Source organism: Tenrec ecaudatus, chromosome 3 (genome assembly GCF_050624435.1).
Source record: "Tenrec ecaudatus isolate mTenEca1 chromosome 3, mTenEca1.hap1, whole genome shotgun sequence".
Taxonomy (NCBI): domain Eukaryota; kingdom Metazoa; phylum Chordata; class Mammalia; order Afrosoricida; family Tenrecidae; genus Tenrec; species Tenrec ecaudatus.
The window spans coordinates 127,129,617-127,155,844 of record NC_134532.1 but is presented as its reverse complement, the minus strand read 5'-3'; the positions used below and the strand labels follow the sequence as shown (position 1 = coordinate 127,155,844).

The 26,228-nt window shown below is 48.7% G+C and overlaps 1 protein-coding gene across 1 annotated transcript in view; it reads right to left on the bottom strand.

Annotated features, from left to right (window-relative positions):
- Window positions 1-1,802: 1,802 nt before the first annotated feature.
- UNC5C (unc-5 netrin receptor C) overlaps window positions 1,803-26,228 on the bottom strand; it is a 448,382-nt gene continuing 423,956 nt past the window's right edge. Inside the window, exons 14-17 of the mRNA XM_075544874.1 lie at window positions 15,231-15,380; window positions 11,544-11,708; window positions 4,035-4,213; window positions 1,803-2,990 (exon numbers count right to left, since the gene is read on the bottom strand). Coding sequence (XP_075400989.1) covers window positions 2,825-2,990; window positions 4,035-4,213; window positions 11,544-11,708; window positions 15,231-15,380 — 660 coding nt within the window. The 3' untranslated portion in view covers window positions 1,803-2,824. The remainder of the gene's footprint in view (window positions 2,991-4,034; window positions 4,214-11,543; window positions 11,709-15,230; window positions 15,381-26,228) is intronic.

The following is a 26,228-nucleotide window of genomic DNA, read 5'->3' as shown; positions in this document are numbered from 1 at the left end:
TCTAAAAGGGCCATTCACCTGATAGGACATGTCACAAAGATCATAGGACACTGGGGTGCCTTACTTATAAAGAAGGACTCCCCTTTTCTGCTGGTTGCGCCAAAGGCCGACAAGCCTGAAGTACGAGAGCGCCCCCAGAAGGCCCTCCGTGGGGTCCAGTGCCTGCACCCAATGCTTCCCCGTTGACAACCTTCCATTTATGGATTTGTTTTCCTTAACAAACGGCTCACCTAGCCTGATCCGGAGCCAGTGCGTGGCTAACAGGCACTGCAAGCATCTCGGAGCCCCCACATCAGGTCTTTGGATCTGGGTCAGAATCCAGATTTGGTCAATGACAGCCCCTCTGCTCCGGTGCTGGGCAGCAGCCTTAGCCAGGTTAGATTTATTTCAAGATACAGCCGTGGACTCAAGCTTTCTCTCCTTTTTTAACCCTCTTTACTGATCTTCATTGTTTTTCCTTTCATGCATTGGGTCCATAGTAACCACTGCATTTGCGTAGGAGGGTAGCCTGCCTTCCACAACTAGTGTACGGGCTCTTTGTTGCTCTGGGCATCCTAGTACAGATCCTGGGGTATGTGCTCCCGGCGACCCTGCAGGGCCTCTACGGGAGTAGAGCGCTCTGGCCGTCTCCTGGAAAGATGAAAGCTCTGAATTTAGGGGCGCCACCACAAAGGTAGGGATGGCTCCTTGAGGAGCGGGTGGAGGGGCTGGGGAACCTCAAGAAGTCCCCGGGCCGGCGAGGGAATGTGTGTGGCCAGAGGAGAAGCGAAGGAACCCAGTCTGCCGTCATGAATCCGCCTGATGCACACCCACCGGCACAGCCATGGTGTGAATCCACCTGATGCACACCCACCGGCACAGCCACGTGTGAATCCACCTGATGCACACCCACCGGCACAGCCACGTGTGAATCCGCCTGATGCACACCCACTGGCGCCGGCTGTTCAGTCTCGGTGTGGCTCCCGGCCTGCCGTGGACGCGCACTCCCTACTGGCTGAATGAAACGCACCTGGGTCAACACAGCTTGAATGGCCCCAAAGGGCACTCCTGGTGGCCACAAGGGAGTCTATTTCCCAGCATTTTGCAGGATCAAAGTCGCGTGAAAGAGTGCCGGAAATGACCCCGGGGGTGAGATGGAATGTCCCGCAGGCACAGCGCACTGAGGAGGAAGAGGAGGGCAGCGGGGTCTGCTGCTGCAGGAGCCGGCGGGAGGCCTTGCAAAGTCAAGAGGCCAACACAAGGACACAACAGTGCTTGCCGGAAGTCAGCAGGCTGGTGGGCCTGGGAGACCACCAGGAAATAGAAGTGAAAGGATGCGTGTAACCACACACGAACAAGACTTGAATGCCAAAGAGATATGTTACAAGGCAGGACAATGATCTTCCAGGCCAGAGCCTGGAACTTCCTGAAGAGCAGAAGTTGGCGGGCGGAGGTACAAAAACAAAACAAAACAACAAACACCCTGAGTGGGTGGTTTAAATTACCCGGCTACTAGGGCTAAGCAGAGTCTTTAGACTAGTGAGAGGGAGGGAGGCAACACAAGGGCTAGCCTTGTAGAACCTCTCCAAGCCCCTCTCTCTCCCGGTGAGGACAGGGCCATCTTCTGAGGTGGACTGGACAGTGACCAACCCCGAAGGGAAACGGCCTTCCTGACGGCCTGGCCATCACCTCACCCTCACCGCCGAAGCAGGCAACACCAGGGGAGTACCTGGAGGGCCAACACGTACGACGCTATGTTACACGAACACAGAAGGCGGCTCATTGTAAGACTCCAAGGCCACAGAGTGCCTGAGCGAGCTGAAAGAACCAACTGAAACAGCCGGTAAGCCTTCACTACCCTTCCGGGCAGCATGGCGGAGGAAGGTGAAAGGTCAAGAACGCAATGCCTGTATGCCCTCACTTGTCATCCGAGAGTGAGGCAGGACTCAGCAGATACCAACAGCACTGGTGACCAACACAGCGTTCAAAGAAAAATCTTTTTACTAGAATAACTTGGAAAGACTAATTGATAACAATAACAATAATGGTAGAGATAAGAAGGATACTTTTAAAAAAACACTTCAAATTGCATATTACAAACACACATGTTATGAAGAAATGCTTGTGTGTGTGGCTGAGAATGAGTGACTGCCTTCCCCACAAGGCGACAGCTTTATTCTTCGAGGGGCACCAACAGATGTCCCCCGAGGAACAAGGAGGCTTAGTGACTTCTCCATCACGCTCCACTCTCTTCCCTGATACGAACGGTAGTAATACTGGTTCTACGGCTTCTAGAAACAGGACACTGAATGGAGGATTACCGGAGACACTGGATGGGCGCAAGACTGGGAGCAAAAGTCTGTGATTTCTCTGGAAATGACGAATGCGAAATAGACACAACAACCGTCCACAGCTTCAACTTCAAACGATCTAAACAAAAATAGAACGAGCTATGGACAGTGTCTGCATCCCTGTCCAATCTGATGTAAACAACGTTTGTAGAAATCGGGTTTGTTAAGAAAGTTTATCCATATATCTGGATAGCAATAAAAAGCGTTTCCTAGGAAACTGTAAGATCCTGTACCACACAGCATACAGCCCGACTACAAGGAAAATGAGGTTGTTTCTAAATTCAAGGTACAAATGTACGCCATCGTGAACTCCCTGGTGCTGTCCGTGTCAGTGGGCATGGAGATTGGTAGTTGTCTCTGCTTCCTTCTCAGTCCGCTGCGATCTTGCCTGTGAAGCTCATTGGTCTAAGTCTGGACTGCCGCCTCCGCGGGGACCCCTGGACAGCAACAGACTCCCCCCGTTGTTTCGTCCTTCCTCTTCCGAGCCGGCTGTCTCAGTACTGCCCTTCTGCCGCCAACGACACGACTGTTTCGTGTCTTCCCATTTCTTCCAAGACAGCGGCCAGCATGCTCAGGTTGCCACCAGGGAAGTTCTGTGCTTCCCAGAGATCCAGGATCACGCCAGTCGGGCTTGATTTAGTGGCAAAGTAATTCAGGTACCTGCAGTTGGGGAGAGCAAAGGGGCTGAGCGACTGGGTTGGCTGATCTACGTTCTGCTTCGACTGCTCTAAAACCTGCTTGCTGCCTTTCCACTTGGCCTCGAGGTAGCCTCATCCCACATGAAAAACAGCGGCTTGCAGCAAGCTGTCCTACATAACTAGCCCATATTTAATTAGATCAGTGCCAGACAGGAGACGTGATGTTTAACTTTGTTAACCTCAACTGAATACGATCACTGAAGAGACAAGATGTCTATGAGTTGTAGCCCAAACAGGAAATCACGAGACTTAGGTTTTCTTTCCAGCCCAGACACTGATGCTCTTTGACAGGGCAATGCCGTGCCTTTGGTGGGGCAGCGATGGCTACGCGCTGCAGATCAGGGCCCCGAGCTCTTTCGCAGTGGACTAGCAATACTGAATTTAGCACATTATTCCCTCTACAAGCCTTACAGCGTGCACAACAGGACATGAGGACAGTCATGCATTGCTGCTGCGGCTGTATTTTTGGGTGTCATCTGACTCGCAGTGGCCCCAGGTGGTGGATTAGAACTTTCCCAGAGGGTTTCCTAAACTGGACTCTGGGGGTGGGGGGTGGACTGTCAGGGCTTTCCCCCAAGCAGCCACTGAATGGCTTGACCTTTCAGTTAGTGCCCGGGAGCTTAAGCCACCGCACCACGAGGGTACTTTAATTACATTAATGAACGAATATGCTCTGTAGGGAGAAGTAGCCCCTCAGCTGTGCAGCATGTGTCACCAAACCTGACACTTTGAGAGGCCAGATGAAGCCCAGTTCCAATCGCAGACAAGTTCATGCCCACCCACCCATCTGCCATGGGTGCCATGCTTCAGAAGATCCCTAGGAAGTTCCTCTGGGTGGTTTTGAACTGCCAAACTCCCAGGTAGTAGGCAAGCACCTAAGCATTTCAATCACCCAGGGACTCCTAGAGAATTCAATACTATGCTGGCACCTGGCGGTTAGTGCAAGAGTTGCCAATCCGGGAGCTTTGTGTCTTTACAGAAAATGATCAAACCTGGTCATACCCACCTGTCCAAGTTGAGCTTGTGGGCCAGCATCCTCCAGTCATGCCCTCTGGTCTGTGGGGCATCCAGGCTGCTGCAGAGCTTCTGGCGGATCGGGAGAGGGATGCTGAACGCACTGGGGCCGGTGATGGTGGTGATGGCGCCTGCTGGATCCAACAGAGGTAAATCGAGGCCACTGGGTTCCTAGAGGTAAGCGACAAGAACAACACAGCATTATTTCTGAAGACAAAAGCCATCCCTGTGGAACCCATGGGCATAATGCTTTGCTTTGAGCTATAACAAGAGAATGATGCTATTCTTCTCCGTAGCAAGAACGGCTTCTTCTGGCCGGGAAGTTGCAATGTCTGACACGGAACCTTGCTGAGAGGAAGAGGCCGATTTTGAGCTGACTGGGCATAGCTTTCGGATTGATGGGCCTTGGGTTAGGGGCTGGGCTGGATGGAAAGTTCTAGTGAGGCTCACTCGCAGCTTCCTAATGGGATTGTCCAGGCTGAAAGAACAGAGAGCAGCTGTCTTCCTCGAGGTTCGGGTGTCAGGTGGGGAGAAAATGTGTACAAAGGGCAATTGTTTGAGAGCAGTCGAACGACATCTAAGAGTAGACAGTTTCTCCTGGAAACTGGCCCAGGGGGCACTGCCCTGAACAAACCCTGGGCCCACCATCCCTCACCCTCCACCTCCCCCAGCCCGCACCCAAGATGGCGTGGCACGGCTTTTGTTGAGTGAAATGAAACACAGATCTCCCCTAAATGAAATCAAATTAAGACTTTTTTTTTTAAAGAAGAAAACAAGAAACACTAGATGCTGCTAAGGGCAAACCATTAATGACATCCTCTAATCGCTCTACCTATTTTCTGTAAAAATCTAATTTTAGCAGCGAAAACCATACATTGGCTTTTTAAATAGTTTCAGCGCATAAAACAGCAAAAATGCAGAGTCTGAATTTCATCTGCTGAAAAGGGGCAAAAAAACCCAACCCAACTCTAATCATTTTCTGATCACTTCTGTTGCCCGGGCGCGAGTAAAGCACCAACAGAAGTCGGCTCGAAGTGTTGTCTCCCCGCCTTTTTTGCAGGTAACTTCTGGGTGTGCAGAATTCAGAGCTGGAGGACACGCTAGTCACATACACTCACAGCCACCGCAAAACCTTGGGGTCTTGGCAAGTGCTCAGCTGAGGGGGGCAGTACCCGCATTGCCCAGAGCCCGCCCCCCCCCAACCCACTGCTGCAGTGAACTGTAGAGCAACTGGAGCAGAGACAGCACTAGGAGGGGGCAGACCCTGGGCCATTCGCCCAGGCCTCTGTCCCTGTGACCTCGAGCGTGTTCTGCGTTTTACAATCAACAGCCAATAGTCACATCCAGGACTGTGTCAGCCCACTCCAAAGAGGCCATTCGACCTGGCCATAATTTTCAGAGTGGTGTTGTCTGTGGTCACACTACTTGTTTTCAAATCCCAAGGCTTGGCCCACCGAGCCCCCAGAGATTCCAGTAGCTCCTGACAGATGGTAGAGGGAAACATAGGCGCGATACAGGGGACCTGGGGTCTCCGAGGAAGAAGACAGATCCTGGATCCAATACCACCAGCCCCCATCCCAGATCAGGCACAAAGCTCTTTCCAGAGAATCTGGAGGAGAGCTGAGAAGGTTCCTGACCTCTAGGGACATTGGGCTTGAAGAACAGAGATCTGAGACCATGTGTTGATATATCAAAAGAGTTCTGCTTGGGTGGTCTGGATATAGGTGTCCTAATGATATTAGGCATAAAAAATGATGTACGTATTAGTTGGGGTGGTGGTGAAATTGAGTGTTCTTTCCTTCAGTGCATCGCCCACCATGAGGTCCTGCTTGCTTCTTATCTGGCCAACCATAATAAAACGCTGGAAGGAAACCTACCACATCCCCCAGTAACACATGACAGTGGTCATCTTCTCCAGTTGGTGGGAGATGCACAAGCACAGAAAGCGCTCTGCTCCTGTAGCTCTGGTGCACAGCCCCTAGGACTCTTCTTTCTTTTGACCACACACACTCTAGACGGCTTAGCTCTGATGGACGTGACAATCTGTGCCAGGCTCACCCTCCTGAAGCACAGCACTGGTTTCTTGCTCTTCCTGCTAGTCTGTTGTCTTCGACACAGAGACTCCAGGCAAGACGCCGTGCACGAGTGTAGAACGATGTTCAGTGCGCTTTAGTGATGACAAACGGCTGATTATTTTGAGGAGGGAGTGCCTCACGGGTGCTGCTGTTCCCCTGACAGATCTGTCCCGGGTTTCACTGAGAAATTCAGTTCCAGACCCGGTGTGACCAAGGGTCAGCATGTCAGCGTGTCAGGAGTTTCTCTCTCTCTAGCCAGCAGAGCGCAGGAGTTGGAGGGTGGGAGGCTAAGGGTTCTGAGGTTGACAAAGTGCACCCCCCCCCCCACCTCCAAGTGATTTGAGAATGAACGAAGGCGCGACCACAGCCAGCCAGCACAGCACGGCCCGGGGGAGTGCACTGTTGGTGCGGCGGTGCCAGCCGCCAGGGCGTGAGTTCCAGCCGAGGTAACCAGGGTGCCGAGCAGAAGGGCTCCGCTGCTTTTGCATGGCTGTCACCTTGCAGGAGTGCATTCCCGGGCCAGTCTTCCGAGGTGTCTCTGCCAATCTTTTGGCTGGTCGTCAAGTGTGGAACTGTTGGCGTAAGCCAGGGGCTCCTGGGAAATACTGTAGAAGTGTGGGAAGCAGGAGGGGAGGTCTGCTGGCTACATGGCTCAGGAGGCCTTCGCTCAGGGCAGGCTCACCGCACACGCCTTTTGCAACAAGCCTCGAAGCCTTCAGATGAGAAAAGGAGTTACCATATTGACTCGGGTATAAGCCGGGTTTTCCCAGCACATTTTGATGCCATTTTGGTGGTAAAATTAGGTGCCTCGGCTGATATTCGGGTCGGCTTAGACTCGAGTATATATGGCATATGTTATACTGCTTACTGCGAGGTCAGCAACTCAAAATTACCAGCCACTCCTCAAGAGAAAGACGAGATTGCGAAGACTGGCACAGGGACCGTCACCTATTCCCGTAGGCTTGATCTGACCCGGAACCACCCCGATGGCAGGGAGGAGCAAAGAGCTGAAGGCCTGTCAGCGTTGAAGAACTGTCCTCACAAAAGGTGCTTGGGACGTTGTGAGTCCGCATCCGTCCACAGCCACCCGATAGACAACAGAACACAGCACTGCGTGGGCACGTCAAAGCACAGTGTGACCGAGACGGTTTGGAGTCAGAATGTCACACGGCAGAAGCAGGTGGGACGGGACCGCTGTCATGCGTACATCAGGGGAAAGGCCTGCCTCCAGACTCAGTTTTGCTCCCGTTTTGGGTCACTGTGTCCCATGGACATCCAAGGCCTGAGATGTGGAGCGCTGGCTGCTGGTGCATTTGATGCCACAGAAGGCGACTGGCTTTATTTCTCGTCTCTCCCATCACGTGCTGACAGGAGCCGTGGGGGTAGGAGGAGAACACACACAGACATTTACAATTCACTTTAGGCGTTTCCGTTGCTATGAGCGCTTCTTTCGCTCACAGGTGAGCGAATGTACAGTTTGTGCTCGTGCAGTAATTGTTTATGATGTTGGTCCCATCTGTCTCTGATGCTGCAATCCCTTGCTTAAGCATACGCTTTGTCAACATTAGCCGGGCAGCTGTGACAGGTGATGGAATGTACTTTCGGGATTCCACAGTAGAAAGAACTTACCTCTATCAACTTCAGCCTCGCCCTAAAGCCCCTTAGAAAAGCGAGGTCACCCCAGTAGTCATTTTTAATCAACTTAGGAAAGAGGAAAGGTAAACTATGAATAAATAGGTAGAGGAAAATGATTTCATTGTGTCTCTTTAAATAATGTCCTGTGTACACAGGATGTTATATGTCAGTAACTGATAGAGGTTTGAAGAGATAGCAGACGAGGGATCGTATACTGATGTTGTTGTTATCTGGAAATACAGTATTCAACTAATATCTTGGCACCGTGCCCTACAGGTGCACTCATTTGCATGGTTCAGCACCATAATGGAAACCAGCTCATGTCAGCCCTCTCCTTTGCTCCAGACACTGACAGAGTTTTCTTTATTTATACTTCTTTATTATTTGTGGATGTATTTATCTTTATAGGATCGGACTGAGTTTTTAAATGTTTAAAATTCATTTTTGTAGTGATGAAAACTGGGGTTGATGTTGGCTCGCACAGACTATAGTTAACAGGTATCCCAACACTACCAAGGAGAATGATACCAGTGGCAAACATATGCTGAGGATTACAACTGGCCAAGTCCTGTCCAGAGCACTCACTAATGTCCACAACAGACCCATGAGTGATTCCGATGATGAAACTAATTTTACATATGAGAAAACTAAGGCATGGGGGCAGGGGTGGAAGTAATTGCTTATATCAAACATTCTACTTGGGAATGTCTTCTGATGGGTCTTTGTTATCAACCAAAATCAAACTCACTGCCATCTGACTCATAGTGGCCTTATCAAGGCAGGGTAGCACGGCCCCTGGGGGTTTCCAAAGCTGTAATTTTCTACTGGAGCAGAGAGCCTCATCTTTCTTCTGTGGAACAGCTGGTGGTTTTGAACTCTTGATCTTTGGGTTAGGAGCCCAATGCTACCAGGGCTAACCTAAACAGGAGGCTTGGAGTTGAAGAGTACTTTGCTGGTTATTACTCCCTGCCCTGCCCACTCCCTCGAACGCTGTGAGAGGGCAGAAAACACTGTTAGTGTCACGCACCCTTTGACATTGGTTCATGCCCATATTTTTATGCTTTCAGACATTTTCATTCTTAAACATGAGCTCTGTGAAATAAAAGGCCCTTTTCTGGTCATGAAAACTCTGCCCAGAGAGGAACAATTGGCAAGCTCTTGAAAGAACCATGGGCCATCAGACACTTGGCTGCTAAATGAAAGGTTACAGATTTGAGTTCTCCCAGAAGCATCTCAGGAGAATCCAAGAGATCTATTTCCATAAAAATCAGCCATTGGAAACTCTAAGAAAGGTCGTTGTCCTGGTATGTGAAGGTTCGCCTTGGGTCAGAATTCACTCACTTGTAACTGGGGAAAGACATCATAGTTGTTCTTAGGGGAAGCCCAGCCTGATGCCCGAGGAAGGCAGCAGGTCCTCTACTGGCTACAGAGGCCACAGGCAGCCATCACTTTGTAAATGGCTGCTGGGTGAGCGTCTATTGAGTGAGGTGAGGTGGGAGGTAGCGGATGGGGTGGAGGGGAGAGTGGGGTTGAGGGCAGCACATTCCTGGCAAGTCAGCTCATTCTCGGGAACTAGGACATCAGGATTGTTCTCCCAGCCCACCCGCCAGCTTGCTGTTCAGAAGGATGCGAGCGCAAATGGAGCCTTTTCTCTCTGTGTGTGTACGGTTTGGCGGTCAGACTGAGCTCTGGATGAAGATCAGGGCCGCGGACTCTCTAGCGGCGATTGTTGTGTGAGGGCAGAGCCAGGCCCTCTGACATCGGCACTGGGGCCTGCTTGCGCGCCTCTGGGCGCCGCACATGGCTTTCAGAAGTTCACAACAATGGCGGGACTCAGCCAGTGACCCAGAAGTAAAGGCAGCAGAGTGCCCTCATGCCCACAGCCATCTCCACCCCACTCACTCACTCTCTCCTCTGGTCCTAGGGTGTGCCTCCTCCGCCGAGCCTGGCCCAAGGCCTCCACAGACTGGCGGTCTGGCTCCTCATGCTGAAAGGACGACTCTCTCCCATGCGCTGGCCCAAGACGGACAGTTCTTAAGTGGTGATCACACTATGCAAAGCTCTCTCTGCTCTGAGAGGAGGTGGCCCGGCTAGTGGGGGGAGGGCAGTGAAGGGCTCTCTTTCATTTGTGGCTGCATGTGATCGGCCCTTTCATCCCGTGGCAAGTGCTCGTGCTGGACAGAAAGCAAGCTTCAAAGGGCCAGACCCCCTCACCCCCTCCCAAATCCCCCAGCCTTTGTTGCCCTTGGAGCTGGGTGGTTATTGAACTTTGCAGACCTGCTGGGCCTGAGAGTGAAACACCCTCTGGAGCCAGCAGGGGGGGTGTTGTGTGCCGCAGATAGGGCTGCAGCTTCGGGAGGCCTGGCGGTTGCCATGACACCCTGACACGGAGATCATGCCTCATGAATGCCACGGGGGTCTGTGACTAAAGTTGTTTATGAGCCAGAAGTCTCATGAAACTACAGGAGGAAATGATGACCGCGCCGCAGCCGGCTGTGGGAAGGAGGGACGGCTGTCGTCAGGGCAGACGTGCTCGCCCCCTTTGCTTAGGAAGGTCGTCTCCAACGATGACCTTTCATTCTATGTCACCGCGCACGAGGCAGTGCGGGACAAGCAGGGCTTTCAATCATCGACGGTCCCACTGTAGCTTTAAAACACGACAAGCCTGAGCTTTGTGGTCAGAAGGGGCATGAAGATTGGAGTCGCGAGGCCCTAGAAGATTCGGCTTTGTGACTGTCCAGCATCTTCTTTGTCATTTGTCCCTCTAAGCCTGAAGGGTCCACCTCTCAAACTGCAGCCTTCGCCGCTGAGAGAGCAGACGACAGCATGGGGGCCTTCCACTCCCTCCCAGAGACCTGGCTGGCGGCGAGTGGGATCCATACAGATAGTACAGATCTGGGAACAAGCCCCGCTGCAGGGTCTGCAGAGTCTACCTGCCCTTTAGGGATGGGGCTCTCCATGGTAGAGCCTCAAAGGGGGCAACACGCACCGGTGTCCTTCTACAACAGAGCTGCGGGAAACTGGAAGGGGAAGATAATGGAATGTGTTCTACCTACTTTCTAAAGCCCCCTTATCATTCTAGAACATTCTCTCTGCCCTGGAGAAAGGGCATACTTTTTTCTTTTTTTAAAAAACAGAATGACTTGCAAGAAAAAAAGATCTAGACTTTTTTTCCCCCTTTCTTTCAACACGGATTGAAAAAGGAGCTAGGAAGAATGTGTCGGAGGGGTTGGATCTTCTCGCTCCTCCATCAGTCCGCTCAGCAGCGCCTACTTGGGGCAAAGGTAGGCGTTTCCTGAAGAAGGAGGCAGAAAGGGAGCTGGTGGAGGAAGCAGGGCCCATAGGCACATCAAGGGAGGCTGTGAGAAAAGGTAGTCCGTGAGGATGCTCCTTAAATTAAGCCTTACACTTGAAATTTGGATCTGTTTCAACAAGTTAGAACATGGTCCTGAATTCATGTCATAAAAAAGTACAACCCGTTTGTCCACCATGGATTGATTCCCCATTAGGTTCCTTTCCATGTCTAGCTCCCTGTGGGTCTGTGAGGTGCACTGACCACTTCGGCTATGGGAGGCGAGTGCTGTGGGCACCCTTCTGTGACCTTCACAGAACAGAGGCGCTCCGTGCAACACTGGGGGAAAAGGACTCTGTTCTATTCACAAATGGAACAGAAGAGAAGTCTCCCCAGGATTTCCCGCATGGCCTACGTTGAGATGCCTCCTTTTCCACACAGTGCTTCCTCCGGAGGTTTCTGGCTACCATGGTTTCCAAGACAAACAGGAGTGTCTTACCTCCGATACGGTGCAGTGGAGCTGGAAGATCTGTCCTTCGCCTTCCACCTGCCGCACGCACAGCTTGCAGACCAGCTCCACTGTGTCCACGCTCAATCTTTCCAGAGTAAAGGTGCAGTGCAGGTTTCTTTGAGAACCACTCCAGATGTGATAAAAAGGAATTTCCTGAGGGACAGAAAAGTAGGCAACACAAAGGAGGGACGAACAGTAAAATTAGTCTGTTGCCAGATCCTCCTCCCAGTGCACATGTTAATTTGTTTAACCTTCAACATCATCCCATCAGCATCCTGCTTCCCCCCAGATTAAAATACGAACGCAAAGCCAGACTGAGGCTCAGCGAGGCGAAACAGCTCAGTCAAAGGTACAGGGAGCTCATAGCAGGCTTAAGATTTGAACTCAGGGAGTTGGCTTTCCGAGTCCAAACATTTGCCAATCTAGGAGTCTCTCTCCCAACAATTTGTTATATACGTAAAAAGCAATGAACTATGATATGTGAACTATATGCCAAGAAAACAATTGAAAAATGAGTTAAGAACCTACATGTGCCACTGATTGTTCATGGAAAGGCATCGCTGCTGTGAGAGTCTAAAATGGAAAAGCCCAGGAACCCTAGGGGACCATCCACTGAGATAGCTCCCTTCCCATCCTCCCTCTGCCCACGATAGGAGAGAGTCAGACTTAGTATGAGAGGGAAAACTGTAGACTAGACTATCTGCCACAGAAAAACCTGGACCATTAATTTTTTTTTTAAAAAATCTTGATTTCCTCTAGGTCCCTGGAAAGCAGAAAAGATTTGTGCTTGGCTACAAACCTATCTAAAGGTTGGCGGTTCAAAGCTCCTCATGCTCACTGGTCTGCTTCCGTAAAGAGTACGGTGGGAAAACCATATGGAAGAATTCCTCCCTAGTGCATGGGGGCGGGGACAGGAGGGGGCAGCACAATCTACTTAACAACAGGTTGAGTTTGGCTTTAAATGGTCTCCATCAGAGCCCATTCTAGACCCTTGTCTGCAACAGAGATAAGGGGGGAAAAAAGGTTCCTAAAACACAGGAGAGCCTGGCAGTTACAAGTCAAGGGTTTAGAAAGGCGTACAATCTTCCAGCACTTGGGTGAGGATTTAGAGCAAATTGCTTAACCTGAAAGGAATACGGACTAACTCATACCCACTGGGCTTAAAGGAGATCAAACCAAGTGCTTCGGAGAGTAGAGCGACCCAAAGCATTCACCAAAATCGCTATCAGTTGCCGTCAAGTTGATGCCAACTTATGGCAAGTCTGTGTGTTACCGAGTGGGACGGCTGCATGGGGGTCTCTGGGCTGCAATCGTACTGGAAACCGTTCGCCCAGCCTTTGCTTCCCACAGCATTGCTGTGTAGGCACACAGCACCAAGCCTCAGTTCTAACGAATGTCATGTTTCCTGTCAGTATTGTTAATAATGCTCTCCACGATCACTGCATGCAGGCTATCGTTTATAAAAGTAGATTTATGAAATGTTACGGCAGTTGTGAAATAGAAGAAAGCAAAGGAAGAGATTTAAACAGCGCGTCCAAGCCCGCTCTCTTAGCTCAAGTGCTAAGTTAGGTGGAAGAGAGCGGGCATACACCCATTCACTTTCACAAGTGGTGAACAACTCAGGATTTATGAGCAAGTCCTTCACACATGAGTGTATAAACTAGCTGGAAAGGCTTCTGGTAACGCCTTCTGGTATATTCGCAATTTGCTCAGCTAAAATGGTAGGGCTTGGGATTGGATTTGCACTTGTGAGGACACGGATTCAAAGCGTTTGGAAATGTGCTTGGCACTCCCAGGACTGGGTATGAGGCTAGACTTGGCATCAAAACCGTCCTTCCCCTGAGAGCCAGCCCAGGCTGTCTGGAAGAGAGGAGGTGAGCACTCCTGGAGAGCTTTAGGAGTTTCCCGCAGGTACACAGCATGAGACTTGGGACAAGTATCTTTATGCTGTTATTAATACAATTTTGACAATATTTATTATATGCTATTTCCGTTTCCTTTATGTTTCCAATATAAAGCTACTCCTAATAATGTTAAAACCAAATTTGTGTTATTTTCGGTAGCAGTGTTCTGGTTTCCTCTGAATACATTTGAGCTGTTTTTAAAGACCATTTTGTTGGGGGGGGGGGGCTTACAGCTTTTATAACAATCTATATATACATCAATTGTATCAAGCATATTTGTACATATGTTGCTATCATTATTTTCTAAACATTTACTTTCTACTTGAGCTCTTGGTATCAGCTCATTTTCCCCTCCCTCCCCCCACCTGCTGCCCTCGTGACTGTTGATAAATTATAGATTATTATTATTTTCATATTTTACACCAACCACTGTCTGTCTCCCTTGCTCTGCGGTTTCTTCCCCTCTCTCTTCCCCACCTTCCCCCTACCCTCCTGGTATCTCGACTCCCATTTCTGTTCCTGAGGGGTTATCTGACCTGGATTCCTTGTGTTGTGAGCTCTTATCTGTCCCTGTGTGCGTGCTCCCACCTAGTCCAAAGCGAAAGGCAGGATTTCGGTCAGGATAGTACGGGGTGAGGAAGCCTCAAGGAACCAGAGGAATATTGTGTGTTTCATTGGTGCTGTACTGCACCCTGGGTGACTCATCCCTTCCTTGTGACCCTTCTGTGAGGGGATGTCCCACTGTCTACAGATAGGTTTGGGGTCTCTGCTCCAAACCCCCACATTCTCAACTATGTTTTTTAGGGGTTTTATGATGCCTATTACCTGATTCCGTCAACGCCTCGTGATCGCACAGACTGGTGTGCTTCTTCCATGTGGGCTTGTTGCTTCTCTGCTAGATGACCACTTGTTTAACTTAAAGCTTGTAAGAATCTAGACACTAAATTTTTTGATAGCCAGGCACCATCAGCTTTCTTCACCACATTTGCTGTGCACCCATTTTGTCCCTCGTGCCAGAAGGGTGAGCATCGTGGAATGCCAGGTTATTAGAACAAAGCGTTCCTGCATTGAGGGAGGGCTTGAGCAGAGACCCAAAGTCTGTCCACTTCCTCAATGTATTGCCATATGTACGTAGGCCAGTACCTCTATATTTGATGAATTAATACATTTACATAAATGCGCACCTATGTTTTTACCTCTATCCATAGCTTTGCTTCCTAGATTTTTCCTGTTTCCTTTTACCTTCCTTCTTTCCCACCGTCACACTCCACCTTCTTCCTCTCAGCTAGAGGGCTGTTGCATTTGAGCCCGTTTTTATCGATTCAATGTAAAATTTTCTGAAAATTTACAGAGCTGATGGATTGGAAGTCTTATTTAATAAAAATGAAGCAAGGATAGTTTAATCATTTGAGAAGAATTTTAAGAAAAGCATCTCTTTTTCAAAAATCCTAAATAATTCCAAACAATTTTAGAGAAGGGAGAGCTGGGGTTAAAGGTATGAGCTAGGCACCGGCCTATTAACCACAAAGTCGGCATTTTAGACCCTCTTAGCTGCTCCATGGAAGCAAGGCGAGCCTGTTGGCTCCAGAAACTGTACAGAGTTGTCATGAGTCAGAATTGACTCAATGGCAATGCTTTGGGTTGAGATTTAGGGACAATAATGAATTGATTTAGAACTCATTCCCAGCGAAGAAATTTCTAAGGTTTACATGATTTTGCTCCTTTTTCTTGGAGCCATCTCTACGTCTTTAGCAACCTGTGGAAGTATTACCTGATATTTCGCCAGCAATTTGCTCTTCCAAAGAGAATGGGCAATGTCATGGATGGACAGGCGCAAGTTGTGGGTGCTGCCTTTAAAATGAAGAGCCTTTGGTTCTTCTAGAAGCTGTCCTCCCATCTGTCTCTCGAGCTGTAAAACTTCCTAGAATGACATGCACCAACGGACAGCAAATTATCGAATGGCATCACTTTCCATCAAGTTCAGACACCGAGCCAGTACACGTCTTCTCTGTGTCTTCTGAACCCCATATGGCAAATGTGCCACTACATGAACTCTACTCTGGTAGCCTCAAAACCCTGCAGCGGAGGCCTCGGTCACTTTCAAGGTCTGTCTGGGGTCTGTTGACAATGCACTCTGAGGTAACAAGCTCGGTCACGCTGTGGTGGAGCACAATCAGTACAGTCTGCGCTTCCTGATCGATAAGTGAAATATGTCATTGAATACAGGGAACTAAGCAGAGTTCCACCTTGGAAGACTTCCAATGAAAGTAAAAATCCAACAAAGTAAGTTACTTTTGTGAAAAGGAACAATCAACAACAACAAACAACCTACCACTTGAACTTGGTTAATTCAATGGAAAAAAATTTTAGAATGCATTTTAGACATTTAATGCAATATCTTGTAGCTTCTGTAAGAAATAAAGTGTTGCATGATTCCCAATTACATAAAAATAATACATTTTCTCTCATAAGCTCATTTGTCTTTCTTATTAGTGAAATTATTCTAATGTATCATTTTAAATGCATCAAACATTGAACTAACTAGTTATTAGGATTAAAGGTCAAAAAATGGACCTCATTTCTCCAGAATGCTGGTTGATAAAAATGTTTGCTATATAGCTTTACTATATAGCTTTTCACAATAAAGATGTAGCACAAAGACAAGTTGTATGTGTACTTCCATTCCTCAAACCAGTTAATTGGAGTTAATGAAGCATTTCCAAAGACAGCGGCAATTACCCAAATAGTAGCAAATCCATAAGTTACCAATGAACAAAATATCCTGGGTCTCCTTTGCTGTCGGAGCCATTCCTCAAGCAGTTCACCCCTCCTGGGTTTTAAAAATGCCAGTGATCCAAATAGGTGGGTAAATTAGGATCTTTCTTTTTATTACAAGCACTCATGAAAATAAAGGATATTATAAAAATATGAAAGCAAAATAGCTTAATTTGCTGGTGAGAGAATAAATGGAATACTTGAACTTCAATGAAGCAGGTTCATATAAAGGTCATTCTGTATGTATATGAATGAATAAGTGGCAGAGACAGACAGAGTACTCCTGGTGGTGTAGTGGTTGTGCATTGGGCTGTTGACTGCAAGGTCAGCAGTTCGAAACCACCTGCCTTTCCTCAAGAGACATGAGGCTTTCTAATGCCCTTAAGAGTTACAGCCTTGGAAACTGACGGGGGCAATTATGGCAATGAGTATCACGGTGTAACCAAGCACAGCTGCATCACCATGTAGACCAGCTAGTTTGGGGACCAGGTGGCCTTATACCGAGGAAAGCATCCCCCTTTCATTTGCTGAATGACTACTGATGAACGATGCACATGTCACCGAGCAGGTATGAAATGTACCACCATCTCAGATTAGGGGTCAATGGCTCATTTCAAGTCACTTCTATAAATGGCTCTTAGCATCCTACTAGAGCTGTAGGAAGCCTCAGAAGAACGTAGATTGTGGTCTTGGATGGGGACTCCCTAATTTGGACCTAATGGAAGAGATGAGACAACACCCCTTACGTGGAGCTGTACAGGCCATGTGCCTGACAGTACTGAGCTGCTAGTCCACGTGGCTTGCTGACAAGGGACTAGGACTTCTGACAGCGACCCTAGCAACCACCCGGTCACCAGCCACAGTCGACCAACTGGACACATGCACGGGGGTGTCATCGCGCCCTTGCTCCTCCGCGTTGCCCGCAGCTCAGCCGACTCTGAGGGACCCCAGTAAGCCAGAGATCCAGCCCCCACCCGAGAGTCACGCATGCGCGTCATGGCATCACCGCCCACAACAGGGCACCTCCCATTCCCCAACCAGCATCCAGCCATGTGGAAAGGAAGAAGAATAAAGAAAAGCGAGGGTTAATTGCCGTTTCTTCTGCTTCAGCGGGACGGCATAATAAGCTTATGTGGATCATGTTCGGCGTCTAGTTAGCATAATAGAGAAAGCTGATGTTCCCAGTGAACCTGGCACCTGACAAATTCGAAAGCTAAAATGATGTTTGTTTATAAGCCATTAGAAGAAAAGAAACATAATTAGAAATCTTTGAGATTACAGTCATGCCAATCAATCAGTTCTAGCTTCTTTCCAGTATGCCCTAATTACCTCATCAAGACGTCTAAAGAGCAATCGATAGTAATTATCTGATTACTATAGATCTTCATTATGTCCAAATTATCTCCCTGGGATGTCTAAAAGAAGATTCATTGTATTCTGGGAGGTAATTGTACCCAACAATGAATAATCCACACCCCATTCCTACAATCAACAGAGGCTGCTGGAGGAGGTGGAGAGCTCCATCTGCCTCCTTGGCTGGGCGGATCGGAGAAGATCACTGGGGGGCGGCAAAGAATATGACCTTGAAGTCAAGAAATCTAATACTATATCTCAATGGCAGAGTCTGGGTTGGAGTCAGTCCAAGCATAACCTTGAGTCAGTCCTTGGTTTCCTCAGCAAGGCCTTTAGCGAGGGAAGAAATTGGGCCACTGAAAAGGTGTCTTTTTAAGTGGGGGAGGGAAGAGGTGCCAATGTACCAAGTCCACTGCCATTTTAGGGACAATGATGGCTGGCTTGGAGTGGAACAGAATCAGAGAATACACTCTTTCCATATTTGTCAACTCTCTATCTCTCCATCCACCAGGTCCAACACAGAGCATCTGCACATGCTGGGACACACTTGACCTTTCTTCCCTTTCCTATTGAAACATGAAACCTGGTGAAAGGTAGAATGCCCAGTATCATGTATGCTTTCTTAGAGCAGTGCTCTGTACACTTGTTGAGTGTGTGGAGCAACAACAACATGCGGAGGCCCTTGGGCGGGGTCATTAGTTGCTCATCAAAGGTGGGAAGTTTGCGCGCACTCAGAGACACATGGGAATAAGGGCCTGGTGATCGACTGCCCCGCAAAGCCGGCATTCAAGAGCCGCACAGAGCGCAGCTCTACTCTGACGCACGCTGGGTAGCTAGCTGGATTACTGTATAAAAATAGTATTACACTATAAAGTATACATAAACTGTACGAGCTAAAATAAATAATCACAGCAGGGCTAATAGCATCTCCTTGCGCCTCGATGACTCACTGGGTGTGAAGGAAACACCTGGCCTTTGAGGACTGCTGCCTGGGCAGCCATCTCTGTGGGTGTCTAGAAGTCAGCCCTGAGGCGAGTGTTTCAGTTCAACGCATTCCTACAAAACTTAGACCTGATGTGTCTTTCCCTCCCCTCAAGAACAGCAGCTGGTACCATCGCACTCAGAACGTCACTGGAAGATGTCACACAGAGAGAGGAGGGCACCGTAACCAGTGCACTGGGTCACTCTATTACATGCAATCAAACAGTAGCATGAGCTCGGGAAGGCGAAAGTAACCAAAAACTGAGCGTAAGCAGGGTCAGTCCTTGCTTTCTTCAACCATGTCTTCTCTCGTGACGACAGAGAAAGGGCTCCTGCCTTAGCCACGGAATCCCATCCATAAACCTGAGAGAGAAGACACAAGCAGCAAACCAAATGGACAGGACAATACGGCCTCCATTGCATGTTTCCATGGTTTTATCTCTGGGGCTTACGGAACAACAGAATCTGACTTTATACTATGCTGTCACGTGTCTTTCTGAGTCCCTCCTGCATGAAATCATTTTAAGTATCAGACATCGTACAGATCAGGATTGAGTACATAAAAATAACAGACATACAAATCAATGCGATAGGACTCTATGGGTTAAGTGGTCTCCTCTCCGCAGTCTTCCTGGGCGCATTCATTCACAGTCGATGACACACTATGATGAACAGAACGTCAGGCTCTGGGGCACGCAGACCAGGCCCTGCCTCAAACTGCTCCTGGTCACTGAGGAGAGACTGACATGCGAACAGGCAGTCACCTCACTGTGCGCTGAGCTCGAAAGCAGTGTCTAGACAGCCTGCTTTGGGACTGCAAAGGCCATAGTGGCTCACACCCCCTGAGAGAACAAGAAAGCAAAATATATTTAAGGTCAAACGATTTAAGAGAACTTTAAACAAATACCGTGACCTTGCAAAGAAATGCCATCCCTGGGGTTAGGCTCGTCTCGGCCCTGTTCTCAGAACTATAAATGCCATCTTCCTGCACACAAGGTTTCTGTCCTCCTTGTAGGGCCCCCAGCTCAATGACTCACCTTGGCTCTGTTTGAATGTGCTTATTGCTTTCACGGGCCACATCTGCTTACTTGCAAAAAGGCTTCATATCGATTATCTGAACGATTGGATCTGCACCACTCAAGATAACCCAATGAGATTTTTCATGTGGCCTGTCTTCAACAGATGTGTTTCCAGTCACCCTCCACATGGCCAAGCCCCTACACACACACACACACACACACACACACACACACACGGCCTGTCTTCAACAGATGTGTTTCCAGTCACCCTCCACATGGCCAAGCCCCTACACACACACACACACACACACACACACACACACGGCCTGTCTTCAACAGATGTGTTTCCAGTCACCGCTCTACATGGCCAAGCCTCTACACACACACACACACACACACACAGAGAGAGAGAGAGAGAGAGAGAGAGAGAGAGAGAGAGAGAGAGAGAGAGAAAAGAATGTTTGGAAATTGATTGTGAAAGCAGTTGTAGAATACTGTCTGATGTGATTCCACTAGGAAATGCTATTATGATGGAGGTGAGATACCGTCCCTCCAAGATAAGCAAGGAAAAGCCCCACTGTGGGGCTTTCATAGTACATACGCCCCGCCCCCCAGCCAAGTGAGCATCAGGCAGCTCGCACGGAGTTAGTGCACCAGTGGCGTCACGTGAGGAGACTCCCCCTGCTCACAGTACACTTCGTCTTAGAAGCAGTCTCGCTTGAACCTCCTTTTTGTGTGATGGCCGATTTAAGGGACCAGCCTGCAGCGGTGAAACTGTGTTTCCTGCTCGGGGAAACTGCCGCAGAAACTGCCGTGACGTTGCGCACAGCTCACAAGGACAGCGCTATGGGAAAAGCTCAAGTGTAGGAGTGGTGCTCCCATTTCAAAAGAGGTGACATGTCGATCGATGACAAACCCCATTCTGGACGTGCGCCAATTTCCCAGACAGACAAAAATGTCGACTTGTAGTGCATTTGGATTTGTTCCACCAGGTCAGACTGTTAATCATGCTTTCTCTTGAGAGGTTCTGAAAAGACTGCATAACAGTGTGTGACAAAAAAGACCTGTTTTGTGGGAACAGGGGACTGGTTTTGCCACCATGACAGTGTACCTGTTCACACAGCCACCTTAATATGCCAGCTTTTGGCAAAAAACCCAGCATGCCCCTCTTGCCCCACACACCTAATTCACCTGACCTTGCTCCATGTGACTTCTTTTTGTTTCTGCGAATGGAGAGTTAATGTGAAAGGACAGTGATTTGATGATGTAGAAGAGGTGAAGAAAAAAAGAAGGAGCTATCCAAACATGAGTTTGCAAAATGTTTCCAAGAATGGAATCAGAGATTTGACAAATGCATTAAGAGTAATGGAGAGTACTTTGAAGGTGATAAGGTTGTTTTGTTAAAAAAAAAAAATACATAGCTTTGAACACAAAATTCTGTTTGGGGGGAGGGCTACTACCCCCGCGTATGTGTTGTCACAATTAATAGTAAATTTAAAAAAGAAAGAAAGAAACATCAGTCGTCATATGACCAGGATCAGTCCCTCTACATCACAGCCTGATGTTCCTGGAGCCCTGAGCCGGCCTGCGGGCTCGGCTTCTTCTCTAACACAGGGGTTGCCTCCAAAGGAGGCTCTTGGACCAACCCTGAGTGCAGGCTCTATTGATTCCGGGAGGCTGGGGGGATTGCTCTGAAGGTAGGGCTAAGGGATTTCACAGTCGAAACAAGCAGCGTTCACCAAAACCAATTAAACCAAGACAGTTTCCATGCCAAGCCATTAGCTCGGGCCACTTAAGAGCCACAATAAACCCACACTGTTTCCGAGGCCTATGCACACCCAATGAGCACCCCTGGCCGGTCCCCAGAGCTCTCCCAGGCTTGCAGATGACAGGATCTGCCCTCATCAAAGAAGAGAAAGAGGAGGGAGCCATCCAACCCCTCCTCCCTGGAATTTCTAACCCGGATCTGTTTACCCTCTCTTGCGATGAGAGTCACACTGCACCGCCTACTGTGCTTCCTCCTCCCCCTCCCCCTCTTCCCCCTCCCCCCTCCCTCTCCTCCTCGTCTTCCGAGACTGGGGAAATTTCCCCGAAGCACACGTCTCGCTCATGGGGAGCCCGCAGTCACAGAGCAGCACGCACTTCGATGCTCCGGCGTTTGAACAGGCTTCTCCTCATGGTGTCCAGGCCGCAGCTTCATTTCAGACTGGGCAAAACGCCGGCCTTCTGCAAGACTCCGGTAGGTGCTGGGCTACCCACACTGCAGCTTGATGAACCCAGTTGGGTTAGTCCGGGTTGACTAGAGGAACAAATTCATAGCAACTCATATGTGTACAAGAAAGAGCTTGATATACAAGAGCAGTTGAATATTTACAAAACTTCCCAGGCCAGGCCAGATGAAGTCCTTAAGTTCGATATTAGCCCACATGTCCAATACTAATCTATAAAGTCCTCTTCAGACTCACGAAACACATGCATGACATTGAATGCAGGAAGATCACAAGCCAGTGGGTGGGAAGTCTTATGGATCTAGTTGCATTGTAAGTATCTCAGCACTGGCAGGGCTCTCCACTTGGCTTCTTCAGCTCTCAGGACTCTGGCTGCATTGGGGAAGTTTCATGTGGCTTCTCATGAGAAATGTCTCCCAGGGAGTGAGCAGAGAGAGTGTCTCTTGCCTCCAAGGAGGAAATACAGACGTTCCCAGAATCCTTGGGAGAAGGCCATGCCCACACAGAGGCCTCATTGGCTATATCCCGATTGACAGGCTAGGCTCTATCCCTAGACTATTAATCCTCAAATTGACATCAGTGTTTTCAGGCCATGGTCACCCACGTGCTATGTTCATCCATGTCCCGTGGTCATCTGTGTCTTCCCCTCACCCATGTCATTATGTCAGATGCTGCCTTTTTTGGTTGTTGTTGTTACCATGGTGACAGTCCATTGCACCCTTTTCTCTTGGAGACACCATTTTAACTTCCGGCTCCTTAAGAGAGCAACATCTTACTTTGTGGCTTAAGTAGCCTGTAACTTGTATCTTTCTTCATTTCTCCACCCTCTCTTCTCTCTTCCTTTCGCTCTCTCTTTTCTTCTCTTCAAATAGTTTCCAATTGTTCCTTCGCCTTCTTCTTAGACAACTAACCAGGTAGAGGAAGGAGGAAACGAATGCTTTTCAGATCTCTTGTAACCTGTTCATCTCTCTTCTGGAAGAAAAGGTCAGAGGGAAGCAACAGCAGGGCTTTGCTTCATTTTGTTTTGCTTGGTTCCTGTTATTGCCCCTGGATATTATCTGTCTGTGAACGCTTTCCTCTTGACTGAAACACAGAACCATGAATTGGCTAGCTTTGCTGCTGCCAATACGTATACCTGCCACCAGCAACAGGAACAAGAGCAGGCAGAGGTGACAGGCTGTGGAAAGTGCTAAGGTTATGGCACAGGACGTGAGAACACAACAGGCAGTCTATGAAACCTTACCCAGACTTGTGCTCCAGAAGTTGTATGCTTGCTTTGGGTTTTCTGATCCACTGAGATAGAACCCCACACTGGCCCTGAAACTTGAATTGCTTCCATCTTCCCTCCCTTTTTGAATCCACAAAGGTCCCAAAGGTACGAAGAAAAAAAAGACAATACATAGCGTGGCACATATGTTAACCCTCACACAGCCACCTCCCTATGGTTGTGCTGACCGGAGCTAAATACCACACCAAACCGCCATTGGAGTTTATGGTGCCTGCCTTGCTCCTGTTCACTCTTTAATCCTGTGTTCCCAATTGCCCTTGTCGTTTGGGGACGAGAAGTTTTTCTTTGCGGTGGCTGTCGTTGCTGCGGCGGTCACAGCTGTGGGCCTGCACTCCACAAAAGCAAGAGGACAGGAAGGCAGCCAACCTTCTTGCCTCCTTGCTGCCAGGTTTGCAGCTCAGCTACTCTCTGCTCCCCATGTGCTGTCTCTTCCTGTGGCCTCCACGCCTCGGGCTGCAGGGCCCGACAGTGGGACCATCTGACTGTTATTGGTGTCCCCTTCACGTTGGCCACTGTCCCTTCCTGCGCTCACAGTGGGGTGCTTTGCTCTCCTGCTGAGTCTGTCCGCCTTGCTGCATGCCTAATAATAACAAAGCTAGACTCCGGAGACCGTCGGCAAACATGTCCCTGCCAAGCCACAGAGTTGCTAGGGTTCTGCCTGCTGCTCCCACAGCTGCTGCCACCATGGATTCTTGATCTGAGCTGCCACTTCCACGCTGCCGAGTCAGGGCAGTCTGTGACGTGTTTACAGCAAAATGCCAAACGCTAGCACACAGGGAAGTGGGCATGCCACTTGTCTACCTCTGGGCCCCAAACCACCAACCAGTTGTGTTTGAGTAGATTCTGTCTCATGGAGATATTACAGAGAGTTCTAAGGTGTGAAAATTAAAATTTTATGTCAACTTGGCTGGGCCAGATTCTCAATGGCTTGGCAGTTAGGATGTAGCAATCCCATGATGAGATCTAATGTAAGGTAATCACTTCCTTGATGAGATCTGCTATAGCCAACCGATCAAAAGACAATTTCCTTGGGGTGTAGCCTGTTTCCAACATAAGAGGATGCTGTCTGTGGGAAAGCTTACTTGCTTTTCCCCAGGTTTGAATCCTGCATCTGGCTCATCTTCTGACCTCAGGTTCCTTGGACTTGAGTCAGCAGCCTGCTATATCGCCTACCGATCTTGGGATTTGTCAGCCGCCTGTCATCTTACTGTGGGTCTTGATTTGCTCATCTCTGCAGCCAGAAACCTTCTGTTGGGTTTGCTGATCTTGGGTTCATCAGCCCCTGCAGCTACACAATTCAAGAGAAGCCTACAGCCGGAGAGTTGACTCAGGGACTTGGGACTTGCCAGCCCCTGCAACAGCGTTAGCTATTCCTTGACATAACATTCAATAGTTCTGCTTTTCTAGAATCAAGCCTAAGGCATTTGGTACCGGGATTGGTTCTAGAGAAATAAATCGTAAGGATGAGTTTTCTAAGTTGGTTCTCAAGTCTGTCCAGTTTTCAAGGTACTGATAATCCTGCCTCCATTTGTATTCATAATCCTGTCTCCAGTAGTAAAGAAAATTCTGCTACTCCATGGCGCAAAGTGACAATATTAGTACACAAAACATCACTGCCACAAGTTTAAGTATTGGTGAGAAGTGAGACTCTGGGTAATTGGGTGTTTGAAAGTGTGTCAAGTTGAATAATAGAGGGTAAAGGGACAATGATTTATTAAACGTGGCTCTTCTGGTCAAAGTCTGTAACTCCCACCAAAAGACCCTTTTCTGCATGGGTCTGGTAAAAAAGGGGAGGGGGAAGGTCCCGAGAGGATTCACTAGTGAGTAACTGTGAACAAGCTTCCCTGGAGTGCCTGCTGGGTGTGCAATGAGCTCCCTGAGAAGCAGGGGGAGAAATCTCATTGCCAGCAACAGCTAGGAGTGGCACCCATCCTCTGGATCTGAGAACCCCGCAGAGTAAACCTTCTGGATCTGCCCCCTCCCTGTCCCCCCCCCCCAACATCTATAACATCAGAGGAGCAGCAACATAACCAGCAGCCAGAGCTGCTTTGTGCAAGAAGCTGGTTTGTGGAGGCGGGTGCCTCTGGGCAGTAATCAGGGAGGCTGAATTTGATGACCCACAGAAGCAGAGCAGAGTGCTTTGGGCTAAGGCTTCCTAGAGCAGAGTATGTCTGAGAACTTCCGGAATTCAGGGAGCTGGGTTTGCTGAGTCACAGATGAAAGTCTTCGGGTTTAGGTTTACAAAGGTGTGTTATGCCCTTTGGGCACTTAGCAGCACACCTGAACAACCAACTCGACCCTTAGCATGCCTCACTGTCATCACAATTGTGAACATCCTCAATAAAATCTTCAACTGTGACTTTTATCTGTGAGTTCTGGGTAGACATTGCATGTTAGATCCTGGAGGTCAAGTAGAGAACTTAATTCAGACAACACATAGGGAAGCTGGTTGACTGGGCCTACAATCACGTGATTAAGAAAAAGGCTTCTAAGCCCCAGTTTACGCATTGCAAAAGAGACCTCAGTTTCCCTTTGTCCTGAAAGAAAGCCCCCTTTCCTGCAGTTAGGGGAGCCCACATTGCAAACCCGCAGTTTCATGGTAGGATTAGCTGAAGCGCAATGCCAACTGACCTGCTGATCTTGGGATTATCAGCTCCTGCCACTCTGAGTCACATCAAGCCCCCAGCTTGACATGTAATCCACAGATTTGGAAGTTTCTCACCTCCATAACTGTGGAAGCCATTTCTTTGATATAAATCCATTAATTAATCTCTCTCTCTTGATCCACACATATATAATCCTCAGTATTGTTGTTTCTTTCTTAAGAGAATCCAGCCTAAAACATATGGAAAAGATTCTCTTCACATCTGTTTAAGGACTAGGACTTTTAAGTGGGTCTACGGCTTTTAAAGTCATCTTGTATTTCTTTTCTCCCTTTAATTTGTTCTCCTTAAAAGCTTCTGAATTAGTTTCTGATTGCTGTCATGAGAAATAACAAAAAAAAATCAAATTCCTTAAAGAAGCTGGGTTTATTATGGAAAGCCCTGTAAGTCCTAAGTTTACCATGGGTCTCACTGAGCTCAGACCAAGGTCTTGACGGGCCTGTGTTCCTTTCCTACGATTCT